The sequence below is a fragment of the Physeter macrocephalus genome, chromosome 8, assembly GCF_002837175.3.
Source record: "Physeter macrocephalus isolate SW-GA chromosome 8, ASM283717v5, whole genome shotgun sequence".
In the NCBI taxonomy this organism is placed as follows: Eukaryota; Metazoa; Chordata; class Mammalia; order Artiodactyla; family Physeteridae; genus Physeter; species Physeter macrocephalus.
This window is the reverse complement of record NC_041221.1, coordinates 131,241,458-131,265,074: the sequence shown is the minus strand read 5'-3', so window position 1 is coordinate 131,265,074 and position 23,617 is coordinate 131,241,458. Positions and strand designations below refer to the sequence as shown.

General features: G+C 38.6%; 1 protein-coding gene, 1 long non-coding RNA gene and 2 other non-coding genes across 5 annotated transcripts in view; 2 read left to right on the top strand and 2 right to left on the bottom strand.

The window, feature by feature from the left end:
- Window positions 1-2,756: 2,756 nt before the first annotated feature.
- Window positions 2,757-23,617, top strand: part of SAR1B (secretion associated Ras related GTPase 1B) — a 30,287-nt gene continuing 9,426 nt past the window's right edge. The window contains exons 1-3 of the mRNA XM_007107063.3: window positions 2,757-2,886; window positions 12,446-12,521; window positions 17,011-17,130. Coding sequence (XP_007107125.1) covers window positions 12,464-12,521; window positions 17,011-17,130 — 178 coding nt within the window. The 5' untranslated portion in view covers window positions 2,757-2,886; window positions 12,446-12,463. The remainder of the gene's footprint in view (window positions 2,887-12,445; window positions 12,522-17,010; window positions 17,131-23,617) is intronic.
- LOC114486766 (uncharacterized) overlaps window positions 2,893-23,617 on the bottom strand; it is a 35,636-nt gene continuing 14,911 nt past the window's right edge. Inside the window, exons 4-5 of one of the 2 annotated variants that reach the window (XR_008618123.1) lie at window positions 5,753-5,828; window positions 2,893-3,362 (exon numbers count right to left, since the gene is read on the bottom strand). This is a non-coding gene — a long non-coding RNA (uncharacterized lncRNA). Of the gene's footprint in view, window positions 3,363-5,752; window positions 5,829-18,209; window positions 19,265-23,617 lie in introns of those variants that run through there. The other variant, XR_003681055.2, reaches the window with a different exon arrangement.
- Window positions 18,632-18,738, top strand: LOC112065689 (U6 spliceosomal RNA). The gene has a single exon (XR_002892180.1). It is a non-coding gene; the product is annotated as a U6 spliceosomal RNA (small nuclear RNA).
- TRNAR-UCU (transfer RNA arginine (anticodon UCU)) lies at window positions 22,616-22,688 on the bottom strand. Its single transcript has one exon. It is a non-coding gene; the product is annotated as a tRNA-Arg (tRNA).

Below are 23,617 nucleotides of genomic sequence, written 5' to 3'. Positions count from 1 at the left end.
CCGGAGCCTGTGCTCCGCAACGGGAGAGGCCACAACACTGAGAGGCCCGCTTACGGGGAAAAAAAAAAAAAAAAAAAAAAAAAAAAAAATCAGTCCAACAGCTGTGAGGGTAATTGACTGGTGGGGAAAGTAGAGTTGTTGCAGTAACCCAGGCCACAGATGATGGTGGCCTGCAGTAAGGTGGTTGTAGTGGAGAGAGAAGTAGACTCACTAATCCAAGTTAAAACTTTGAACTTTGGTATTTCCTTTACTTTTGCTACCAACATGTAATCAAACATGGCTGACTCCCTATTTCTTTGTTCCCACTGACCCAGCACCGCCCCACGTTACCTCTCACCTCTGTGATTGCAGCTGTCTTATTACTGATCTCAGCTTTCAGTCCTGACCTGTTCCAATACAACCCATGCACTGCTGCCAGAGCAAACTTTCAAAAATATGACTGACCATGTTCCTGCTCTGCTCAGAACCTCTGAAAGGCTCTACAGTTTGGGAGTCAAGGCCCCTGGTAGTCCAGTCGAAAGCTATTTAGTCAAACCATAATACTTGCCTGATGCTTTTCCCATCTCTATTCCTTTCTGAATGTTATTCTCTCATTATGATATATTATCCCTGCTGGATATTAATCCCCATTTTACATATACAGGAACTGAAACTTTAAGTGGCTAATAATGTTAGAACCATAGTCTATAGCTAGGGGTTGTACTCTTAACGATTATACTCTATTAAAAATGCAGCCACTGGGCTTTCCTGGTGGCACAGTGGTTAAGAATCTGCCTGCTGGTGCAGGGGACATGGGTTTGAGCCCTGGTCCAGGAAGATCCCACATGCTGTGGAGCACTGTGGAGCAACTGGGCCCGTGCGCCACAACTACTGAGCCTGCGTTCTGGAGCCTGCGAGCCACAACTACTGAAGCCCGGGTGCCTAGAGCCCGTGCTCCGCAACAAGAGAAGCCACGGCAATGAGAAGCCTGTGCGCCACAGTGAAGAGTAGCCCCCACTCGCCTCAACTAAAGAAAGTCCGTGTGCAGCAATGAAGACCCAACGCAGCCAAAAATAAATAAATAAATAAAAATGTAGCCATTAAAATTCATGATTTAGAAGAATACTTAATTACATGGGAATGTTTTTAATTTTAAATGTTTTACAAAACTGTTCATAGTATGATTATAATCTTATAAAACTGGTTATATCTGTGAGGTGTGACAGAGGGTGATTTTTGTTTCCATTACGTTTTTCTGGATTTTCCAAACTTTTTAACCATGACTAAGTATTACTTTTATAACAATAACAACCTTCAGAAAGATTGGGGGTAAATATCTAATGTATCCTTTAGACTCTCCTCAAACACTGATATCTCCTGCCTCTCCACTTCCTCACCCCTACCATAAGTTTGTACTTTGCTATCCTTTCTCTCCTCCTACCTTCTTTTATAGTTAGTTGTGAAGGAACACATCTCCCTGCCAAACCGAAAGGCCCTGGAGGAGACTGTTTTGCTTATTGTCATTCCCCCATTCCTAGTTGATTTACAATCTGTTGCTGAAGTCAGCAGGAATCATAATTTAGATTTCTATCTAAAGGCTCAGTAAAATGCCAGGGATATCAGGAAAGAAAGGCAATCCAGGAAAAGAGCTGTGGAGTAATCTTGAGGAGTCTGGTGAAGTGCCTCAAGCTACTTAAAAGTATTTATTAAACCAAACTGAATTTAAGACTAGGTGAGTGGAAAGGAGAATAGAGGTGAACCCAGACTGGAACAGCAGGCTCCTCCAGCTCAGACCAATGGACTCCAGGGAAATTCTTTAACCCCTTGAGGACAAAAATGTACCTAGGAGTCCTTCATATTATGAATGAATCACTTGCTCATATGTATTAAGCACCTATTGTATGCCAAGCACTGAAAACGGGTTCAAGAGGGGAAAGGCAGATATGGTTCTTGACCTAAGGAAGTTTCTAGAATGCCTGTTGGGGGAGGCTATAGATAAATAATCATACATGTTTAATTGTAAAATTATAAGCAAGATAACTTCAATGATAAGGTAAATTGTACAATTTCTGGGGAAACCTGAAATAGAGGGCTTAACCAAGTCTGAGAGGGAGGCTTTGATGAGAGCTGAGACCTGAAGAGTGTGTAGGAGTTAGCTGGGTGGAGAGGAGAGATCTGGGGAAGCAGTTCTGGCAGAAAGAGTGACAAGTGCGAAGGGAGGACCAACGGAGTAAGGCATTTCCTGAGGCTGGAACGAAAGAGGGGGAGATCCAGCTGAGTCAGTTACAGGCTTTGTTGGGAATCTATCGAATAACTCTGCTTCAGTCCCCAAACACCTCCTTGTTCTGTCCGCATCACCTAGAATCCTAGGCTTAAGGGCAATCTTGGAAGCGCTATCATCACACTTTCATTCAAGGCACCCAAGTATTCCCATTTGAATACATTTAAGAAAAGTAACATCCATGAGCAAAGAACGGCCGGGGTCAAGACAGTCTTGTTTAAAGCTCATAGTTACATTTTGTAAATTACTTGTTGAACTCAAGAAACAGGTGCACTTTGAAAATGTATTTTTTCAGAAAAGCATGTCACGTATAATCTCCCCAAGCTAGGAACCGGTGTTACCTTCTTTGCCTAGGCCCGCAGCCCCTGCAAGCCCCTTCAGGCGTGTATGGGGAGCAGGCCCCAGCTCTGGGAGCGTTCAGCGGTGGGACTGGCCGCGGAACCGCCAGGAGGCGGAACTGGAGGCGCGCGGCGCTGCTCTCCTGCGAACCTTCGGGAGAGAAGCAACCACCGGCCCGGAAGGAGCTAGCGCAGACTAGGGCCGCGGCAGCCATCGCGCTTTGCTGTTCGGTGTCGGAGTGAGTAGGGTCGACGCCAAGCAAGCAATTGTGTTCTCTCCAATCGCAGGTAAGTGGCGGCCTCTCCTACCTGGAGAACCGGCGGGCGGCAGCTGTGGGCCCCAGGGAAGGAGCGCCTTTCGGGCCAGGGCCCACCCAATGCCCCTGCCTGTAGCCGGGCGAGGAAGGGGTTCCTGTTTTCTGCCCTGGAATCTGGAGGCGGGAAAGAGGACGGGCTCCTCTCGTGCTTCGCGGGGCCTCTCTGACGGTCATCCGGATAGGACACCGCTGCTGTCAAACGGTGGGTTATTTCAGGAATGAACGAGATGACTCTGAACTGCAGGCAAGCCCTTCCTTCCCCTCGGCCTCAGTTTCCTCACCGAGTAAGGTGAAGGCGGCGGGGATCATTGACAGCTCAAGAGGCTGTGACGCGGCGTGTTGTTCTCAGCTCTCCCACTTAGTGTGGGGACAAATCGAACTTCCTTTCCCTCTAGTGGTTAACGTCTTCCCATAGCCCAAGTCCCAGTTGAGTGGGAAAAAGATACACTGTTGGGGGAAAACTGCAACGATTTAGGGATTATTTCAAGAGTTTCCAACAAGATAGAAATTGATTTTGACAACAGCGAAAACTCTGACATTGTTGACCAAAAAACCCAAACTCGTCAGGAATTTAAGGTGTTAGGTACATGGGGCAAAATGAGGTGAAGAAATCCTTTTAATTTGAAAAACTAAACCTAATACTAGTTGCACGTTTTTATTGATATATCGAGATCTATACTACCAGTGTGTCTCACACTGAAAAATGTCCTGTGTTAAGTGTTAGAATACGAATTAGAGTAAGTCTAAATGAAGCAAATGAAAGAAGGAAAGGAACATTTGTTTTCTACTATGTGTAAGGCGCTAGCTATGCACACAGCAATCCAATGAGGAAATAGTAGTATCATCTCTATTTTACACATGAGGAATACAGGAAGGTTTACATTTTATCAATAATTAGTGGTGCTGATATTTCAAAGCAATGTGTATATCAAACGTTGTTTTCGTGGGCTTGCGTTCGTCACCAAAATATTTTGAACTTTAAAAACTTTAGGATGGTTCATTGGTGTTTTCTGAGTTTGCAGAAGAGGAAGGTGTTGCCTTCATTTTAGAAATATTAAAGAAGCATTGTCATTAATTATGCAGACTAGCAGTTTAAATAGGGTACATTTTAACCTTCCTTTGCCTTGCACTTCAAGCAAGAATTGAGACCAAAGAGTGGGCTATCAGAAATGAAAATCACTGCCACATCATTTGAAGCTTATAAATCAGAATTCTGTAGTAATGATTCATTATTTCTCCACCCTCTTCTTTAAGTACACTTGGCTGAAACTCATTTAAATTATTTTTCTGCAAAACATTACTAAGCAAATAATTTTCAAATCATGGTATTGAAAAATTTCTCTTACTTGTATATAGCTTTTAGAGCAATTTGAGTTAAAAGTATTTTAATGATTGAATTTGTCATTGCTTATGTCAGGTTTTTTTTTTTTCTTAATTCATTATAGGCAAGTTCAGTACTTAGAGCTTTTAAGCAATTTGAAGTTAAAAGTATTTTATGATTGAAATTTGTCATTGCTTATGTCAGGTTTTTTTTTTTTCTTAATTCATTATAGGCAAGTTCAGTACTTAGGTGCACAACTTTTTTAATATAGAGTTTTTTTTCCTTTCCTCTTAAAAAATCCTATTTATATTTGTCATAGATTTAACCTTATTTCAATCAAGCATCACTTTCCCTTAAAGGAAAATTGATTATGTACTTTTTGTTCATTACACGAACTAAAAGGTTTAGTTTTTAGTTCCATTATTATAATTGCTATACATTAAATCCTAAAATGTTTTCTAGAGTTTTTTTATTTGCATCACCGTTTCAATAAAGGTTGTAGAAAGAAAATTTAACAATTTTAGGGGTGAGTATTTATAAAGTAACATTGTTTTAAAACATTCAACATTGTCACTGTCCATACTTTTAGCAGAGTTGGCCCTCCATATCCACGGGTTCCACTCTAAGGATTCAACCACGGATGGAAAATATTTGGGGGAAAAAATTCCAGAAAGTTTGAAAAAGCAAAACTTGAATTTGCCAAGTGCTGGCAACTATTTACATGGCATTTACATTGTATTTACAACTATTCGCTTATTATTTACATTGTATTAGATATTATAAGTAATTGAGAGATCATTTAAAGTATACTAGAGGATGTGCGTGGATTATATGTAAATACTATGACATTTTATATAAGGGACTTGAGGATGGGGTGTAGGGGCCTGGAACCAATCCTCTAGGACACCAAGGGACGACTGAAAGGCATAGGGCCTTGCTGAAATTCTACAAAACATGGTCAAGCAGAGTTTGGCTTTTGTATTTCTAGTACTGTTTGAATCTGAGAGAGAGGTGTGTATAGTTCCTAAATTAGTTTACAGATAATATACTGATCTTGCGGAATTTGTACATATTTTAATCATAAGCCTGACAAAATTGTGTAGAAAATTGTGATTAATCTCTCCTAGTGAAATTTCCTTAGCTGGATTTGAAGGAAACACTTCTAATGCCTTTTCTGGTGACAGTGATGGTGCTATTAATATTTAAAGTAAAATCAGAACATTATGAAAAAAAACTTTTTCATATTAATAGTTGTTAATATTGAAGTTAACTTGAAAATTGGCATTTAAAGTTCTGTGCTTTGAATTTTAATTAATTTAGTTTGAAAGAATTAATACCACCTTATATGGGGTAGTATTCAAAGTGTTTTCATGTACATTATCATATTTAATCATTCTTAACATTCTGTGAGGCAGATGGTATTTCCCTTATATGGAGAAGCAAACTGGCACTCAGAAAGATTGGCTTTCCCAGAATGAAATTATGGTATTTCGAAAGATGCACATTCAGGACTTACCTGGTGGTCCAGTGGTTAAGACTCCGAGCTTCCACTGCAGGGGGCACAGCTTCCATCCCTGGTGGGGGAAGTTCCCCTTGCCACATGGCACGGCCAAAAAAGATGCACATTCAGTTTAGATTTTTTAAATTCTAGGAGAGGCACTCCATCCATTTTATCACAGCTCTACCATGCTTTGCTTCCCAAAGTTATTAATGTATTGATTCTAGAATTCTATTCTGAATAGGATTTACCTCCTTAGAATATTTTTTATTTTCTACCAGCACTACTTTTTGGAGTATTTACATCTTGTTATCTTATGTGTATTTTTTCCCTTATGTATATTTTTTAAAGTTCATACCTAAATGATTTTGCTAAATTACTTATATTAGTTATAAATATTAAAACTCCATGTAAATTTTCAACATTAATTTTCTTTATTTTTTAATAATAACTTTATTGAGAGAGAGTACATACCATAGGGTACTTGTACATACACTTCTTACCGTTATAAGTGTACAATTCAGTGTTTTTTTAGTTCATCATGTTGTGCAACCATAACCAGTAACTCCAGAACATTTTCATCACCCCCAAAAGAAACCCAGTACTTATTAGCAGCCACTCCCCATTTCACCTTACCCCCAGTCTGACAGCCACTAGTCTATTTACTCTGAAGACTTGCCTATTCTGGACATTTCATATAAATGGAATTGTCCTTATGAGTTTAATGGGGGGCAAGGCTTTCAGAAGTTATTTGTAATCTGAGAATTTCTGTTCCATTACACCCTTTGCACTGATTTTCATGTTACTTGAGTAGATCACTTTTCTAATCTGTTTAGCGACTTTTCCTGTTTGGTGTTCATGCAATAAATAAATCTGCTGACGTGTATATGTTTCCTTGTTCTTGACCTTTGCTTTTCACATGTCTTAATAGTGTGTTCATGGTGTTGTGTAACCTGCTCTCAGGGCTCAGGTATCTGTTTGTGGCTAAGTAACTTTTATTCTTAGTTGACATTTTTACCTTATTTTATTTTTTTTAACATCTTTATTGGAGTATAATTGCTTTGCAATGGTGTGTTAGTCTCTGCTGTATAACAAAGTGAATCAGCTATACATATACATATATCCCCATATCTCCTCCCTCTTGCATCTCCCTCCCACCCTCCCTATCCCACCCCTCTAGGTGGACACAAAGCACCAAGCTGATCTCCCTGTGCTATGCAGCTGCTTCCCACTAGCTATGGGTTTTACATTTGGTAGTGTATATATGTCCATACCACTCTCTCACTTTGTCCCAGCTTACCCCACCCCCTGCACCGTCCTCAAGTCCATTCTCTATGTTGGCGTCTTTATTCCTGTCCTGCCCCTAGGTTCATCAGAACTTTTTAAAAAATTTTTTTTAGATTCCATGTATATGTGTTAGCGTACAGTATTTGTTTCTCTCTTTCTGACTTACTTCACTCCTTCTACTTTAAAATAACTAATGACTCCTAGCTTAAGGAGTTTCTGTTTAAGGATCTCAGAAACCGTGACTTTATAGAAATGTAAATATCTCATTAATTTCTAAAGAAGAGTTTCCCCATATATGTTATTAAATTAGTTATCTTGGGACAAATTATACAAAAGCAAATTGGTACCATCCTTATGCAAAATATCCATTTACCTGCATGGCTTACCCACTTTACCCTCCCTGAGTCCTCGTGGCTCTCACCTACCAACAGTCATCTTCAGTAAGGATTTTGCCACTTGATTCACAGTCTTGCTTTCTAAAATGCTGCCCTCCAATCTTATAGATGATTCCACTGCCTGTCAGTGTGGAATAGCCCAGCTTCCCGAATCCTTCACCTCTAATTCTCTTCAGCTGCCCATGCCAGAGCCAGGCCTTGGAGCTGGCCACCACCCAGACCCAAACGTTTCTTGAATTCTGAACCCCACATTTTCCTCCACCGTGCAGGCACAATTCTGACCCACCTTTCACTTCTCGCACCCTTTTACTACGTCCACACCTGCTATTTAGCTAAAGACTCTTCCCCTATTCTTCCATTTCTATTCTGTGAGGAGCCTGCCTTTGATCCCCACCCCATTCCATGCGCTATCTGCGTTTATACCTTATCCACTCAGCCTGAACCTCTGATCAGATTACTTCAGTCTCTGTTGCTAGTACTGTCAAATTCCTGCTCCCCTGTCTTTTTTTCATTTGCTGTTCTGGAAGTCCCTAAACCCCATTCGCTCCTTGTTCTCTAAAGCTGCGCATTGCTTGGGGTTGGGGGGTGAGGGATAGAAATCAGTACAGATTGGTACTGCTGTGAATGTTTTTCAACCCTAGCAACTGGCTCTTTTTATTTTTATTTTTTAAAATTAATTTATTTTTTATTTATTTATTTTTGGCTGCGTTGGGTCTTTGTTGCTGCGTGCGGGCTTTCTCTAGTTGTGGTGAGTGGGGGCTACTCTTTGTTGCGGTGCGCGGGCTTCTCATTGCGGTGGCTTCTCTTGTTGCGGAGCACGGGATCCAGGCGTGCAGGCTTCAGTAGTTGTGGCTCGTGGGCTCAGTAGTTACACCCCTTCTTCATCTTTCCTGGCCTTCCTTCCTTCATCTTAGAGAAAGAGTGTGCTCTCTGCCCAGGCTCCTCTTGAGACTTTGACCCTTTTGGTTAATTCCTTCTCTTTCTCATCCTTAACCTCTTCCTTGCCACTAGCTCCTTCCTTTCAATTTATCAACATTCTCAAGCCTCACCCTTCCCTAAGAAGAAAATCTCATTTCCCTCATCCCATTTCAAACTTTTTGAAAGAAGAATTTCCTCACTGCCTCCAACTGTTAACCTCCTGTCCCATTCTCTTCTCAATAATGACAGAAGCCATGTTTTAAATATCGATACTTACTTTGTGCATTGTATCTCATTTGCTCTTAAAACACCCTGAGAGATTTTAACTTGTTCAAGGTCACATAGCTCTGCTGTGCTTTAAGTACCGGCCATAGGCTCTCCTGTACTACCACTCCACTGCAGGCTACTCATGCTGTCAACTGTTGTCTCCTTGTCACCAAAGCTAGCTGTGACATCTCTGCGTTTAATGTGGCTAACTTCTTTCCTTGCCTCTCTCTTCTAGTTCTTTTACCCTTCCTGGGTTCTTTTGGTTCTTCCATCTATATCTGTCCCTCAAGTGAGAATTGATTTCTTTCATAGCATTTGGCTGGTGCTGGAGGCAAGGAGACTTTAGGCAGAGATAGTGGGAGAACATTCTGATGCTGGGAAAGATAATGAGCAGAGGTTTTAAGGTAGTAAAGTCCAGGTCACCAGTGGTGAATGGCAAGCAGTTTACTTTGGCCTGGGGAAAGCTACAAGTAGGGAAGTAATATGTATTAAACTTGGAAAGGTAGCTAAGAGTGGAATGTGGAATACTGGCCTAGGAGTTTGATTGTATTATTTCTTAGCTCACAAACCTCCAGTGGCTCTCCATCCACAAGCACAGAGTGACCATTTAATTTAACCTAAATCAGGACCCTTTTGAGAGTGAGAGGAAGCACTGTTAATTACACTGAAATAACTTTGCTAAGACTGTCCCCAGCAAACTGGGAGTTATAGTCACCCTGACTATGCAACAAGTCCAAGATGACATTTTGGGGAAGCTACTCTGGAGGGCATGTACAGATGGGTAGAAACACATTTTGATGTTAAGATGGTAGTTTTGGAAAGTGACAAAAAGGCTCTTGACTAGGTGGCTCCTGTGAGAATCAAAGAAAGCTTGAGACTTCAGTGCAGAAATTGATAGAACTAAGGAATGACTGGGTGTGGGATGTGTGGGAGAGGAAGGAATTACATGTCAGAGTCATGAGCTGGAGTTATTAAAAAATGGCATGTAATGACTTAAATAAATTTAAAACTTTAAAATTATTGTTACAAAGCTTTAGAGAGCCAATGCAATGTAAGGGAAAGGGGATGGACGTGGAAGTTCGACTCATGTTTGAAACTTAGTTGTGCCTATCATTAATAGTTGAGTTTTACTTACTGTAACTTCAGCTTCTTCTGTAAAATGCGAACAATAATATATGTACTCTGAAAGGTTGTTGGGGTATTTAGTGGTGATATCTGTAAAGTGTCTTGTACTGTGGGCCATGTAGTAGAAGAAATAATAATAACAGCAGCTAAAATTAAATGCTTCCTCCATGCGAAATACTAAATGCTTTGCGTGTACTGATTAATCTTCACAATAACCATCTCAGGTAATATTGTTATCCCCATTCTACAGATGAGGAAAGTGAAGTAGCTTACCTAAAGTAGATAGTAAAGTCCTAGCACCAGAGCTCCTGCTCTTAATCTCTAGACCATAATGCTCATAGGGGTTCAATAAATGGTAGCTGATATTATTTTGTTTTGCTTTGTTTTATTAAATTGAAAGGCAGATTCAGCATCGTTTCTTATGTCCATATATTAAAAGTAGCAGGCATGAAGACCTAATGTCTAAATTTAGTCTCAGATTTGTTTACCAATCTGGCTTCTGCATCACTAATGATCACCCGTTGATTTTTTACTCTCAGTTTGCGGTCCCCTAACCCCAGTCATATTATCTAACAATTCCCGACTTTTTGCTGTACCCATTCAGGCTAAACACCATCTAAGAAACCTTTCCTTAGCTGTACCCTGGTGTCACCATAGAACTATGGAAATAGGACTTCAGCTGTAGAGACAAGCAGGACTGGTTTTCTCTTGTTTCATACAAAATATAAAGTGCATTTGTGAGCATACCATACCTCTTTCTGTTGGTATGCACATAAATACCTAATATCTCTGTTATTTATTTTTATTATTTTGTTTTTATGCTCTTGTAATCATTACTCCCCTAGTAGCTTAGGATTTACAGTATGCGCATTATTTTTCCCTTGTGTTTGAATAAGTCTTGAAACTCTATAGGGTGAGTTGTTACCATTTTAGATAATATCCTATTCAGTTTTAACATTTTTCAGTATAATTGCATTTGTGTAGCTAATTTATCACTCTATAATCTTTTTGATTAAATTAAATCTTTTTGAGAGAAAGAGCTATGTTTGTCATCAATATTTGTATTCCCCATGATGTCTAGCTCCGGACTTTGGATGTAATATGAACTAGGTAAATATATATTAAATTAAATAAAATATCTCAACACACCACTGCTTTATTTGATTCTCTACAGTGAAAATTATTATGATTCCCTTTGAAAAGCATATACCTCAGAATCTTCAGAAAAGACAAGCCACCTGTATATATTTTCTCTGACTTTAAGTTTTAATTTCTACATGACCTAAAATGATAATAGTAGAAGGAGGTGTAATTTTCAACTTGAGTAAAATGAGAACTTCTAAGATAATAGATCCTTACATATTTATGTTGCTCTTGTAGTTCTCATTCTTGTGATACTGACAAATGAAACTATTCATAGTTTGCCAGTCACTCTGTCTTAATCAGGAATCAACTGATTGCAAGAACAAAATTCTGCTTACGCTAATTCAAGTAAGAAGTTAATAGAAGAGGGGAGAATCTATTGCCAGGATCCAGGGGACTTCCTAGTAAACACTGCTAGGCCTTGTACAGACTGGAAGTAGGCTGTCTCTTTTCTCTGTTTCTGACTCTCAAGGTGATATGCTCTCAACATCTTACCCTCTAGGAATATTGAGTTTGGTGGGCCCATCTGTGTCTAGCTTGGCAGCCCACTGGAGGGAGAGGCAGTTACAGAAAGCAGTGTTGTGTGTCATACTTAGTCTGAGAATATCAAAGATAGCACAACCCTTCAAACTTTTTGGACTTGGCCCAAGTTTTGGGCCTGGGTTTTTTTGTTCAGCTCTAGAAAATGAACTTTGTTGATCTGAAAGCATATTTTTGTATAAGTGATTTTTTTTTCTAAAGAGGCTTTTTTTCTCTTATTTTCCATATTAGCTATATTAGTTTATCAAGTACATGTCAAGTAAATGCTGAATTGAACTATGCTCTGTATTTTCTACTGTGATTTAATCTTTTTTTTTTTTTTTTTTTTTTTTACATTTAGTAACATGATTAAAATTTGAAAAATGCAGAGCGATAACAAACCCAGAAATTTACTATCTGGTACCAACTGCTACAAAAGAACAAAAGAAAAAGAAAAAGGGTTTTTACTCCACATAGGTAAAATCAGACTTGGAAACTTATTTCACGATCAATTTCCTTTCTTCTTCTCTTTTCTCCCTTCTCTCCCATCCCCCACTCCAAGGTTTTGGTAAATATTTCATATGCCATAGATACTATATTTAATTTACTATTGAACATAGATTATTTCTAAAAATTTTCTTATGGAACACTTTGATGAACATCTTTATACATAAGCTTTTCCATATTCAGGACAATTTTTAAAAGTAGAATTCTTGGGTCAAATGGTATCAACAGATACATTATTGTCAAATTGGTTTTGAAAAAGATTTGTACCAATTTATACTGCCACTAATAATGCTTCTTTTACCACATTTTTTCTAGTCTTGACTGTTATAATTTTTTCATGTTTGCTACTTTGAGGGGCAAAGAATGGTCTCTACTTGGTATTTTAATGACATTTTGTTTTTTATTCATCAGTATAGATCAGGTTAGACTGGCATGGAAAAGAGTGTTTAATTCTTTGTAGTAAGGTTGTAGGATTATTTACTCACAGTTGATGTTTAATGTTGTTGGTGTTTAATGTTGACTACTAAATTCAAAACACTTTTTTTTCCAGACCCTATAAGATTTGGCTATGTCCTTCATATTTGACTGGATTTACAGTGGTTTCAGCAGTGTGCTACAGTTTTTAGGTAATGTTGGCCCTTTGTTCTCTTTTGTTATCCCATTTAATCCTACTTATATAAAAGTGTCTTTTATTTGTACAGAGCCTCTTTGTATGTAACCCAGTAGTTACAAATGTGGGCTCTGGAATCATACAAACATGTTCAATTACTCATTATACCTGTTCCAAAGTAATCTTAGACAAACTGTTTTCTCCACTTTAATCTTAATTTCCTTATCTGTAAAATAATAATAATTCCTATCTTCTAAGGTTGTTGGTAAGCATATTATTAACAGGAATAGCTACCATTTATTAGCCAGTTTGTACAAGAGCTTTACATGCTTTACCTCATGTAATCCTCACAGGAATCCAATGCATTGTTTCTTTTTTTATTATTATTATAAAAATGTATGTTCCATAAAGTACCTCATATATTATAAATGGCATTTTATAACCTACTAAATGAGTCTTGTTTACCCAGCAATTCTGACTAGTGATTTTCCTCTCTTTATAGATTTTAAAGATAGGAAAAATCTTTGCTTCCCATTCTTTTATTGACACCCTTGACTTGTCACATTTTTCGGTGAAACAGGCTTTTTTTTTTTCCCTGAAACAGGCTTTTGATTAACTTTCATGTTGGGATATACACAATTTTATTATTGTAATAATTAATGAAACTATTTCTAGTCTCCTATTTTCAAATTTTGTCCTAAGTTTAGTCTCCTTATAACCATCATCTTGTAAATTGGCAGAAAGAGAAGCATTTCATGTAATTTCAGAGTGGTCAACATAGTTCTAAACTGGCCACAACCATACTTATGGAATGATATCTCCTATATAAATATTTCTTTCTTCACAAACATAATCTTGACTGAGGAAATAAATTTTGATTGGGAAATATAAATTTTGTTTGACTACTATATGTTAAAAGGATTAAAATGTAAGATCAAATTTTGTCACTGTATTTTTATTTCTTAGTTGAAGCTTAATTGCAAATTTTTAAAAACCCAGAGTGTTTTATTTTCTTTTTAAAAATATAATTCCTGGGCTTCCCTGGTGGCGCAGTGGTTGAGGGTCCACCTGCCGATGCGGGGAACGCGGGTTCGTGCCCTGGTCCGGGAGGATCCCGCATGCCGCGGAGCGGCTGGGCCCGTAACGTCCGGAGCCTGTGCTCCGCAGCGGGAGAGGCCGCGGCGGTGAGAGGCCCGCGTACCGAAAAAAATATATATATTATATTTTTATGATAATTTTATAATTATAATTTTATAATTTTTTATATATTATATTATATTTATATATATATAATTCCTTACATTATTTTATACTGTTGCTATACTACAGGTCAAATGTCAGATCTCTCTATAGTACCTCCAAGAGAATTCTTAAATCTTTTTATCAGACTGAAATATTTTGTCACATATTTGCAAGAACTGGGTCAGAAATAGAGGCTTTTAAACTTTATTTTGCTGGGGCTTTGGGTTATAACATGTTGGAATCTATATCTCAGTTTATAGAACAATGAATCTATGCTGAATTATGTTGAAAAGGCAAAACAGATTGCATCACAATCAGGAACAAGAAGGTTAATAGTGCTAACTTTAGGAAGCAGTATAGAGAAATGAAAATGAACCAAAGCTTTGGGATCAAACATAGGTTCAAATCTCAGATCTGACTTCGGCATTTGAGCAAGTTAACTCTGAGTCTTCATTTCCCCTCTGTAAAAAAGAGAATAATAATGCTACTTCACAGAGTTGAGGATTAAGTGAAATAATGTATGCAGGTGCTTAACAGAGCCTACCACAAAATAAGAATTTAGTCCAACTCAGTTTAAAGATTAAATGCTCTAGTTGTTCCCTTTTAGTATATCATCCTGTACACTTTTACTATTTAAAAGTTAGGGTGGTAGGGACTTCCCTGGTGGCGCAGTGGATAGGAATTTTCCTGCCAATACAGGGGACACGTATTTGTGTCCAGGGTTTCCTGCCAATACAGGGGACACGTATTTGTGTCCAGGACACGTATTTGGGACCAGGGTTTGATCCCTGGTCCGGGAGGATCTCACGTGCCATGGAGCAACTAAACCCATGTGCCACAACTACTGAGCCTGCGCTCTAGAGCCCGCAAGCCACAACCACTGAAGCCCACATGCCTAGAGCCGGTGTTCCCAGCAAGAGAAGCCACCGCAATGAGAAGCCCACGCACCGCAACGAAGAGTAGCCCCCGCTCACGGCAACTAGAGAAAGCCCGTGCACAGGAACAAAGACCCAACGCAGCCAAAAATAAATAAAATTAAATATTAAAAAAAAAAGGTGGTAAGATTGGGTGCATTGGTTAGAAACAGTCTATGTAGAAACCCTTTAAGAAATAGAAATGTTTAAGGAGATTATTAGTCAGATTTATAATTAAAGGAGAGATGTAGTATCCCAGCTCAAGTAAATATGGAAAACAATCTTCTCTTTAGGATTGGAATTGTTGGTCAATATGTGATCAAAAGATTAGGACTTAAACAATTTACTTCTTAAACTTAAATGTGGGTAAAGAACTAGATGTTATTTTGGCATGAACTTATTAGAAAATGGATGGCCTGAATCTGTAATTGCCTAATGTCTTAAAATTTTCATTTATTGATTATTTTTTGAGCTGCTGCTGCATTCCCTGTCCTCATGTAATTCCATGGGTATTAGACAATTAAAGACATGAAAAATAAAGTTCAATACCACTACACACCTATTAGAATGCCCCAAATCCAGATGCTGACAACACCAAATGCTGGTGAGGATGTGAAACAACAGAAACTCTCATTCATTGCTGGTGGGAATGAAAAATGGTACAGCCACTTCGGAAGACAGTTTGTTGGTTTCTTATAAAACTAAACATACTCTTACCATTCAATCCAGCAATTGTGCTCCTTGGTATTTACCCAAAGGAGTTGAAAACTTACGTCCACCTGAAAACCTACGTCCACCCAAAAACCTACGTCCACCCGAAAACCTGTACACAGGTGTTTGTAGCAGCTTTAGTCATAACTGCCAAAACTTGGAAGCAACCAAGATGTCCTATAGTGGGTGAATGGATAAACTAGACAGACAATGGAATATTATTCAGCACTGAAAAGAAACAGACTATCAAGCCATGAAAATACATGGAAGAAACTAAAATGCATATTAGTGAGTGAAAGAAACCAATCTGAAAAGGCTACATACTGAGTGATTCCAACTACATGACATTCTAGAAGGGGCAAAAATATAGAGACAATAAAAAGATCAGTGGTTGCTGGGCCTTGGGTGGGATGGGATGTATAGGCAGAGCACAGAGGACTTTTTAGGGCTGTGAAAATACTCTGTATACTGTTGAATATGTGTCATTAAACTTTTGTCCTCTTGTGGGAGGATATGTATGTGTGGGGACAGAGGTATATGGGAAATCTCTGTACATTCCTTTCAGTTTTGTTGTGAACCTAAAAGTGCTCTAAGAAAAGTCTTTAAAATACACACACACACACACACACACACACACACACACACACACACACATATATAGCTCAATATGGAATTTTGCAGTAAATGCCAGTCTACTGTAAATTGGTCAATGCTGTCTTTATCTGTTTATCACTTATCTATCATTGCTTGATTGATATATTTTAAATTATGTGCTTGGATTTTTTTTTGTTGCTTAATGTTTTGCAATCATGTGAATAGTTTAACCTTATTCTCAGGGAAATCTGACAGTGAGCTAAACTTTTTTTTTTTTTTTTTTGCGGTATGCGGGCCTCTCACTGTTGTGGCTTCTCCCGTTGCGGAGCACAGGCTCCGGACGCGCCGGCTCAGCGTCCATGGCTCACGGGCCCAGCCGCTCTGCGGCATATGGGATCTTCCCAAACCGGGGCACAAACCCGTGTCCCCTGCATCGGCAGGCGGACTCCCAACCACTGCGCCACCAGGGAAGCCCTAAACTTTTTTACTGAAAAAAAAACTCACTGTAATTTTTATTGTCAAAAATAGTTAATTTATTTTTATCTGTGGAAAAATACTCTTTAATTTTTCTTTTGGTCTAGCTTCATAAATACATGATGTCAAGTATTTTATGAGTGTTTCTCTAGTAGAGGACACAGATATTTGTCAAGGGATAAACTAAAATAAAATAAAAGAGGATTTAAGATAAATTGTCAAGGGAATTGGCATTTCGGCATTGCAAGATAAGTTTAGGTCACACACACATGTATTGATCGGGGCAAAGTTTAGTTTCATAATGATTTGACTTCCCAAATCATAATAGATTTAAAATAGCTCTTCAAAACTAAAAATAGGTTAGATATCCAAGCTTTTTCAGGCCAATTTATAAAATATTAAAAGTTCAAAAGGTTAATAAGTGTTTCTTTATCAAAAATCTGGGGTAATTAGGAAAAGTATCTAAATAACTAAATTGTGAATATTATATTATACTTTTATTTAAAGTCATTTTATTTGTGTAGTCTGTGTCAGATATCACTTTGACTAATCATAGCTCTTATTCTGCAGGATTATATAAGAAAACTGGTAAATTGGTATTTCTTGGATTGGATAATGCAGGAAAAACGACATTGCTACACATGCTAAAAGATGATAGACTTGGACAACATGTCCCAACGTTACATCCCAGTAAGTATATTCTCCCATACAATATATTACTTGATCAAGTGATACCAATTCATAGGCCCTAACCAAAAGGTTTTGTTTGTTTTTTTGGTGGATAAATTATGATCAGGTCATTTCACCTGTTCTTAAAATAGTATAGTAAATATAATAAGTGACCCAACTCTAGGGAGTATATTTAGATCTTGAAATAATACTCATATTTTCTTATCAGTTAGTATACCATTGTCCAGCTAGAGGAATTAAAAACTTATTGTCTCAGGGATTATGATATGATCTTCAGCAATATATTGCTTAGGTTATAGTCACCATTAGCTTGTTACATAACCTAAATTTCTTTCAAATTTTAGAACTGTACTATTTTAATCATTATTCAATGGACAGATTATAGTCTTATACTTTGCTGGTAGCTCTCAACTTATTAACAAGTTATTTTTCTAGTCCTAACAACCTGAACTATTTCTAATATAAAGACCATAGAATTATTCCAAAAAACAGGGCATGTATTGATACACTTATAGAAAGGTTTTTGTTTTTTGGTTTTTGGTGTTCTTTTTGGCCGCACCCCACGGCTTGCAGGATCTTAGCTCCCCAACCAGGGATTGAACCTGGGCCCACGGCAATGAAAGTGCCGAGTTGTAACCACTGGACTGCCAGGGAATTCCCTAGAAAGTTTTAAAATAATTAAAAAATAATGTACTGTGCTTCCTTTTAGAAAGACTACCTGAAAGACATTAATAATGATTCTATAAATCACTTAATACCTATCATCCTGTATTATAAGATTATATAATAGGTACTGTTTGAGAAAGTAAAGTTAATGTTAAAGTGATAAAATTATTAGAAACAGAAGTCTAATCTTAAAATACTTGTGAACTTACTTTTACTGTTGAAAAGACGATGAATCAAGTACACAGAGAGTTTAAAGACACGTTAATCCATAGATTAATTATGAAATAATGAGTGTTGGCCTTAATAATGAGTATAAAATTGAGAACTGGACTAAAAAGTAGATAATATGATAGTTAATTTAGTTCAGTAAATATACAAAGAACAAGGAAAGAAAACAGAGCAAAACAAATTACCATTTTATCTCTAAAGCTGTTAGTGAGTGAAGTTGGAAAAGGAAGATTTTGTAAAATTGATACTTTTTTTTTTATATTAGGAGAGGAAAGTAGGGCTTGACAAATAAGATTCTGATACAAGAACAATACTGTTAAAGGAAAATGATCATGGTGAAATTGAGTATATAAAATTATCTGCAAAAGCAACAGAAATGGAAGAGATTACACAGTGGGCTTATATTAGGTGTAAGTCATTTTAAAAATTTTATGATATTGCCCTTTTTAGTTTATTAAACAAATATTTTTTGAGCACCTGCTCTATGTCAGACATTGTTCTAAGTACTAGGAGTAAAAACAGTGGCACAAAACAGATGCTGTCTCAACCTTCCTGTGGCTCACATTCATTTCAACTAATATTTTTCAATTAATCAAAAAACATATGTGTACTCACTTCGGCAGTACATCTACTAAAATTGGAATGATACAGAGAAGATTAGCATGGCCCCTGCACAAGAATGACACACAAGTTCGTGAAGCATTCCATGTTTTTAAGAATGAAATTAAAAATACTCTCTAAGATCATATACAAAAATAAACTCAAAATGGGTTAAAGACCTAAATGTAAGGCTGGATACTAGAAAACTCTTAGAGGAAAACATAGGCAGAACACTCTCTGGCATAAATCTCAGCAATATCTTTTTTTTTAATTAATTAATTTATTTATTTTTGGCTGTGTTGGGTCTTTGTTGCTACGCGCAGGCTTTCTTTAGTTGTGGCGAGCAGGGGCTACTCTTCATTTGCAGTGCGTGGGCTTCTCATTGCAATGGCTTCTCTTGTTGCGGAGCACAGGCTCTAGGGTGTGCAGGCTTCAGTAGTTGTGGCTCACGGGCTCGGTAGCTGTGGCTTGTGGGCTCTAGAGTGCAGGCTCAGTAGTTGTGGCACACGGGCTTAGTTGCTCCGCAGCATGTGGGATCTTCCCAGACCAGGGCTCAAACCCATGTCCCCTGCATTGGCAGGCAGATTCTTAACCACTGCACCACCAGGGAAGTCCCACAATATCTTTTTTGATTCACCTCCTAATGAAAATAAAAACAAAAATAAACAAATGGGACCTAATTAAGTGTAAAAGCTTTTGCACAGCAAAGGAAACCATAAACAAAACAAAAAGACAACCCACAGAATGGGAGAAAGTATTTGCAAATGAAGAGACCAACAAGGGATTAATCTCCAGAATATACAAACAGCTCATGCCACTCAATATCATAAAAACAAACAACCCAATCAAAAAATGGGCAGAAGATCTAAATAGACATTTCTCCAAAGAAGACAGACAGATGGTCAAAAACCCCAGGAAAAGATGTTCAACATTACCAATTATTAGAGAAATGCAAGTCAAAACTACAATGAGGTATCACCTCACACTGGTCAGAATAGCCATCATCAAATATCTACAAACAATAAGAGCTGGAGAGGGTCTGGAGAAAAGGGATCCCTCTTGCACTGTTGGTGGGAATGTAAATTGGTACAGCCACTATGGAGGACAGTATGGAGGCTCCTTAAAAAACTAAATATAGAACTACTGTATGATCCAGCAATCCCACTCCTGGGCATATATCCAGAGAAAACCATAATCCAAAAAGATACATGAACCTGAATGTTCATTGCAGCACTATTTACAATAGCCAAGACATGGAAGCAATTTAAATGTCCATTGACAGAGAAATGGATAAAGAGGAGGTGGTATATATATACAGTGGAATATTACTTAGCCATAAAAAAGAACAAAATAATGCCATTTGCATTATGGCATAATTCAAAAAGACACATGCACCACAATGTTCATTGCAGCACTATTTACAATAGCCAGGTCATGGAAACAACCTAAATGCCCATCGACAGATGAATGGATAAAGAAGATGTGGTACATAAATACAATGGAATGTTACTCAGCCATAAAAAGGAACGAAATTGGGTCATTTGTAGAGGCGTGGATGGATCTAGAGACTGTCATACAGAGTGAAGTAAGTCAGAAAGAGAAAAACAAATATCGTATATTAATGCATATATGTGGAACCTAGGAGAATGGTACAGATGAACCAGTTTGCAGGGCAGAAATAAAGACACAGATGTAGAGGACAAACGTATGGATACGAAGGGGGGAAAGTGGCAGCCGGGTGGCAGGGAGGTGTGATGAATTGGGAGATTGGGATTGACATGTATACACTGATGTGTATAAAATGGATAACGAATAAGAACCTGCTATATAAAAAAATAAATAAAATTTTAAAAAACCCAAAAAGAATCCGCCTGCCAATGCAGGGGACACAGGTTTGAGCTCTGGTCCGGGAAGATCCCACATGCCGCGTAGCAACTAAGCCCGTGCGCCACAACTACTGAGCCTGCGCTCTAGAGCCCGCGAGCCACAACTACTGAGCCCGCGTGCCACAATTACTGAAGCCCACGTGCCTAGAGCCCGTGCTCCACAACAAGAGAAGCCCATGCACTGCAACGAAGAGTAGTCCCCAATCACCACAACTAGAGAAAGCTCGCGTGCAGCAATGAAGACCCAATGCAGCCAAAAATAAAAATAAATTAATTTTTTAAAAAGAAATTTTAAAAAATAGATAACTAACAAGGACCTACTGTATAGCACAGGGAACGCTACTCAATATCCTGTAATAACCTATTTGGGAAAAGAATTTGGGGACTTCCCTGGTGGTCCAGTAGCTAAGATGCCTCGCTCCCAACACAGGAGGCCTGGGTTCAATCCCTGTTCAGGGAACTAGATCCCATATGCATGCCACAACTAAGAGTTCAAATGCCGCAGTGAAAGATTTTGCATGCCGGAACTAAAGATCCCGCACATGGCAACGAAGATCCCATGTGGCTGAACTAAGACCCGGTGCAGCCAAAATAAATAAATAAATAGGAACTTCCCTGGTGGTCCAGTGGGTAAGATTCCGTGTTCCCAGTGCAGGGGGCCTGGGTTCAATCCCTGGTCAGGGAACTAGATTCCACATGCCACAACTAAGAAGTCTGCATACCGCAACAAAAGATCCTGCATGCCGCAACTAAGGATCCTACATGCGGTAACGATGATCCCATGTGCTGCAACTAAGACCTGGCGCAGCCAAAATAAATTAATAAATAATATATAAATATTTTAAATAAATAAATCTTTTTAAAAAAATAATCTGAAAAAGAATGGGTATATATGTATAACTGATTCACTTTGCTGTACACCTGAAACTAACACAACATTGCAAACCAACTATACTCCAATAAAAATTTAAAAAGAAAAAGCATATGTGAAAAAGGTAACATATATATCTACCCTATGATCTGGCAGTTCCATTGCTAGGTAGTTATCTAGGAGAAATGAAAAACATGTGTTCACCAAAATCCTCATACAAGAATGTTTATTATACCAGTTTTATTTATCTGTAATAGCCCCAAACTGGAAACAGCTCAGATGTCCTTCAAAAAAAGAATGGATAAACAATGGAATTCTACTCAACAAGAAAGAGGAATAAACTGCTGATACATACGATGCATATTATATTGCATGGAAGAGGCTGGTCACAAAATTTATATACTATATGATACCATTTATATAAAATTCTAAAACAGGCAAAACAAACCATGGTGATAGAATTCAGATCAGTGCTTGCTTCTGGGAGTGGAGGTGTAGACTGACTGGGAAGGGGCAAGAGGGAACTTGCTGGGATGTTAACAGTGTTCTGTATCTTAATTAATCAAATTGGGACTTCATTTAGAAAGCACGGAGTGTACTGGGGATTGTAACCATAGAGGTAGTTTGCCAACAACATCCAAGCATTATCTTTTCCTTATGGAAAGGATCATGCTTTGAACACAAATTGTATTACTTATTCATTCACTTGGCAGTCTTCATACAGAATTTTTTAGCAAGATAAACTACTCTGGGGTCTCATAGTTATACTGAATAGTTAACAATTATACTGAACCTTTCATTGTAATTGTAGGGGATCTTCTGCTTTTGGCCATGAGGGAATAACAGAGTCTGGAATTACCATCCCACTGTAAATGACTAGAAAACTGGACAAAAATATATACTACAACTGTTTTCAGATATTGGGCAATAGCTAGCACAGGGCTATGATTCCTGAGAGAAGAAAAACAAATGCTTCTCTATTCAAGTTTTATCACAGGAGGTAATTTTCAGATCATGGTATAGGGAGAGGAAACCTAAACAACCCAGTAGTCTTACTGAGTTGAGGAGACAGAGACAAGAATTTGGGGAGGCTGAGGTGACTAGACTTTGCTGGGCAGATTACCACAGAGGAAGGAGCTCTGCAGAGAAGGAACTCCAGAAATTAAAAATATATATATATTTATTTAGGTTGTGGCATGTGAACTCTTAGTTGTGGCATGCATTCGGGATCTAGTTCCCTGACCAGGGATCAAACCTGGGCCCCCTGCAGTAGAAGCACGGAGTCTTAACCACTGGACCACCAGGGAAATCCCAGAACTCCAGATATTTTCATGGCTGAATACCAATCTGTGCATACATAGGGTGAAACTACACATGGCCAGTCAAAGACTAATTTCTGGAAGAACAGTTATAGTGGAGTTGTTAGCCAAATAATTCCCAGAGCTCACGTGGGGCCGGGAATCCAAGTTCGCACCAGCCAAAAAGGAGAGACCTTGTTGAATACTCCAAAGAATCATATCTTAGTAATGGGGCTAAAGTAGCTCCAAAGTAAAGGCTACTTTAGATCTACCCTAACAAAACTTAAAAACTGATCTGCAAGCAATTTAACTGCCTGCCAGAACAAAGTCCAACTTTCTTTTCTTTTTTTTTTTCGGCCGTGTCCCGTGGCTTGCAGGATCTTAGTTCCCGACCAGGGTCCCTGCAGTGAGAGCGCTGAGTCCTAACCACTGGACCACCAGGGAATTCCCAAAGTCCAACTTTGTTGAAAAGGATACAACAAAATCCAACATCCAGGGACTTCCCTGGTGGCACAGTGGTTAAGAAGCCGCCTGCCAATGCAGGAGACACGGGTTTGATCCCTGGTCCGGGAAGATTCCACATGCCGCGGAGAAACTAAGCCCGTGAGTGCACCACAACTACTGAGCCTGCGCTCTAGAGCCTGTGAGCCACAACTACTGAAGCCCGTGTGCCTAGAGCCCATGCCCCGCGCCTAGAGTCCGTGCTCTGTGACAAGAGAAGCTACCTCAATGAGAAGCCCGCACACTGCAAGGAAGAGTAGCCCCTGCTCACCGCAACTAGAGAAAGCCTGTGTGCAGCAGGGAGGACGCAGTGCAGCCAAAAATAAATAAATTAATTAATTTTTTAAAAATCCAGCATTCAATAAAAAATTATTAGACATGCAAAGAAGCAGGAAGTATGATCCATAACCAGGAGAAAAATTAATCAGTAAAAACAG